Source organism: Astatotilapia calliptera, chromosome 23 (assembly GCF_964374335.1).
Source record: "Astatotilapia calliptera chromosome 23, fAstCal68.1, whole genome shotgun sequence".
NCBI lineage: Eukaryota > Metazoa > Chordata > Actinopteri > Cichliformes > Cichlidae > Astatotilapia > Astatotilapia calliptera.
In genome coordinates this window covers 18,973,714-18,976,953 of record NC_137443.1, presented here as the reverse complement: position 1 = coordinate 18,976,953, position 3,240 = coordinate 18,973,714, and the positions used below count along the sequence as shown (strand labels likewise).

The 3,240-nt window shown below is 43.2% G+C and overlaps 1 protein-coding gene across 2 annotated transcripts; it reads left to right on the top strand.

Annotated features, from left to right (window-relative positions):
• The first annotated feature begins 873 nt into the window (after positions 1–873).
• On the top strand, positions 874–2,639 carry LOC145424397 (uncharacterized). Of its 2 annotated transcripts, XM_080297681.1 has the most exons (3): positions 874–1,188; positions 1,614–1,686; positions 1,766–2,639. In XM_080297681.1, the coding sequence occupies exon 3, from the start codon at positions 1,774–1,776 to the stop codon at positions 2,233–2,235; it is 462 nt and encodes a 153-aa protein (XP_080153807.1). In that variant the 5' UTR covers positions 874–1,188; positions 1,614–1,686; positions 1,766–1,773; the 3' UTR covers positions 2,236–2,639. The 2 variants fall into 2 exon arrangements, with proteins under 2 accessions (XP_080153807.1, XP_080153806.1); XM_080297680.1 differs by having other exon boundaries at positions 888–1,188; positions 1,614–2,639.
• The last annotated feature ends 601 nt before the right edge of the window (positions 2,640–3,240 follow it).

The following is a 3,240-nucleotide window of genomic DNA, read 5'->3' as shown; positions in this document are numbered from 1 at the left end:
ACAACGTGGTCCTATATACATAAGCAACTGAAGTTCGTATATACAGGTAACAATGTACAGAAATATGTATAGAAAAATTTTACAGAGATATGTATAAAATGTGCAGTGAACAAACAAGCTGATTAGTAAGATAACCAAAAGGATGTTAAACTGTGTTATAGAGTCTGACAACTGCTGGTAAGAATGACCTGCGGTAGCGCTCCTTCTTACACTGTGAGTGTAAAAGTCTACAGCTGAACGAGCTGCTCAGTGCTCGTACAGTCTCATGCAGGGGGTAGGAGGTGTTGTCCATGATGGATGTTAGCTTAGATAACATCCTCTCCTCCCCAACCTGCTCGATGGACTTCAGCGGACAGTCCGGGATAGGACTGTTTAATGTTATTACACAGATTTTATATGAGCTGAAACTGTGATGTAGATTGAATTTAGAGCAGGGTTTAGTTGCTTTTTATGTGTATCAGGTATATGTTATCCTGATGCACATATAAGTCTTCATCTTCATGCTTCAGGATTATTTATCTGGAAAAATAACTCAGTGGAAAAAATTCATGATAGATTACATGAATGTTGTATTTACCTTTGGCTATTACTGAGTGTATAATTGTTTTTTACTGTCTCTGTATCCTGTATATACAATTAATTACACATGCACAAAGCATGAACTGTTTTTATGGGAAAATTACAAGACCAAGCAATATGAAAAAAGTGTACTTAAACAGTGTGACATTATATATTTACTAACATTTGTATATTAGTTATATATTTAATAAATAATTTATAAAGGGGAATCGTAATTTTTTTATATGTTTGATATTAATAAAGTTTAAAACATTAAAAAATAAAAGAGCGGGAAGTGGTGGGCGGGCCCAGTTTGGAAAACACGAATGCGCATGTGCAGTGGGTCAACCAGAACAAGCCCAGTAGGAAGAAGACAAAAGTTCGGCCGCCATTTTGGGGCAGGAGAAGCGGTTCTGCCGAAGGCGGAGTGGGTCGGCGCTAACACCGTCTCCGAGTGTAAGCTGTGTTTGGAACACGGAGCTAAAGAAGGAGCTGGAGCCGAGAGGAGGAGCGAGATGAGCGGGCCAGAGATGAGTTAAAGGTCTGAATAACCTCCAGTGTGTTACAGAACGGGACACAGAGGACTGCAGTCCGAGCAGAGAGGTCAGAGGGCGGCAGGCTGGCCTCCAGGTAAGCTCGTTAGTGTGGAGTTACTCCTCTTCCTCACAACTCCCCCCTCACGCCCCTCTTTCTCCTCCCCCTTTCTCTACTCCTCACCTGAAGCCGCCTCCACCTCTTCAGTGAAGTGTCCCTCTGTCGGCTTCACTTTAACTTTATCCAGTTAAGTACCTCTTGAAGGTGGAATTACTCAGCTTTTCATTTTTGTAAAAGTTGTAGCACCTGTGACTGATTTACGGTGGTTTTTAACTTATTTCCAGCTTCTGTCCCTTAGGATTTTGGTGGTTTAAAGTGGTATTACTGAACTGTCAGTGTAGGGTTATGAAGGGTTGTTGCTGATGATCCTTAGGCATTTTAATGTGGTATTAGTAATCCTTTTTAGTGTTTTGTTTTACATAACGCTTGCTGGGTTTGAATCATATTCTGTTTCTCCTCAGAGCTGCTCTATCACTTCCGCCTTAAAATCTACGGCCACACAGCCAGAAGAAGACCTGGAGCAGATTCTCAGAGGTGGGTCTGAACAGGGTGATGGTGCATGTGTTCTCTCAGGTGTTCCCCATGACCAGGTCTGATGTGATTCCTTTTGTAGGTGCCCTAATGGTCCGAGGTCGGGATCTGAGCGACTTTGAGCGCGGCGTCATTGTTGGGGCTCGGATGGCGGGAGTTTCAGTCACCAAGGCCGCCCAGCTTACCGGCGTCTCCATAGGAACAGTGACAAAAGTGACAGCGGCGTACAAGACGCAGGGGAAATCATCGGTGAGCCGTGTGGGGAACTGCGGGCGGCAGCGCTCATTAGGCGAGCACGACGCACGGGCACTGGTGCAGTTTGTGAAGAAGAACCGCAGCGCCACGCTGGCTCAGGTGACGGAGAGCGTGAACGCTGGGCGGAGCCACAGCGTGTCAGCCAGAACGGTCCGCCGCCAGCTACACAGGGAGGGCTACTATAAGGAGGTTACGGTGCCCAGAGCCAGCGCCACAGGAAGCCCAGAGGATTGTGGGAATCGTGAAGCAGAGGGACACTCGGATGACGTTGCCACCACCGTCGATCAGACAAGCTGAACCACATCACAGAGCTAAAAACTGACAGACTTATCGTGTGACAGGAAGAGGAAGTGTGGCCTTAGCTTTAGAATGTCGAGGAACATGTGAGCAGACCCTGGACAGGAGGTGAGAGTGTTAGTTGCACTCTGCTGATCTGACACAAACAACTTCTAGAATGATCCAGTTCGATCTGGTCTTAGTGCTCCTCCCGAGGACTGAAACACACCTGGTCACCTGCGTACACACACACGCTCTAAACATCCAGCTGTGCTGGGGTTAAAGGTCAAACCAAAGAACCACCAGCCTGTGAATCACCCAGTCATGCGAACCATTGATCAATCACAGTGATCAATCCCTCACGCGTGGAAGAAATTCAGTGAAATGCATCTTTATGTTTCAAAATAAAACTTTATTTAAACAAGTTTCCTCTGTCTGTCAGCCTCATAAAAGGTGGTATTACTCATCAGTTGACTTTAATGAAAGTGACTTTTGTAGCCTGATTGGCTGTTAAGGTTGTATTAGATACTTTCACCTTCTTGCATGGAATTGAAGGCTTAAAAGATGATCAGCTGTGAAGATGGAGACACTTTTAATCTGTTCTGTTACTCTGAAGGCTTTTTTAAGATGACCAAGCTAAAGAGGCCACCTGAGCAGGACTTCAGGAACCATGTGAATCACCTCACCATTTAGAGCAATGTCTCAGCCAATGAAAGAAGAAAACATGTTCGATCACTTTGACCTCTCTTGATTGATTTGTGTTTAGTGTAATTAATTTCTTGTTGAGAAAAAGTAAGAGTTCTTCAAAAATGTACAACATCAAAATGCAACTGTTAAAAGAGGAACTATTTATTACGTTTTTAATGTTATAGCAGTTAAAATAGTAAAAACATAATGCAAATATTTACAAACATTAATATTAAAGGACGATATATAACAGAATGAAGTAAAAATAATTATAAAATATAAAATAAATATCAATTTATTTGCTGTTTGCATAGTTGTTTTTTATTGAGGGAACAGGAA

Excerpts from the sequence above, each read along its gene's own strand:
- LOC145424397 (XM_080297680.1), top strand. The coding sequence starts at position 1,705 with ATGGTGCATGTGTTCTCTCAGGTGTTCCCCATGACCAGGTCTGATGTG.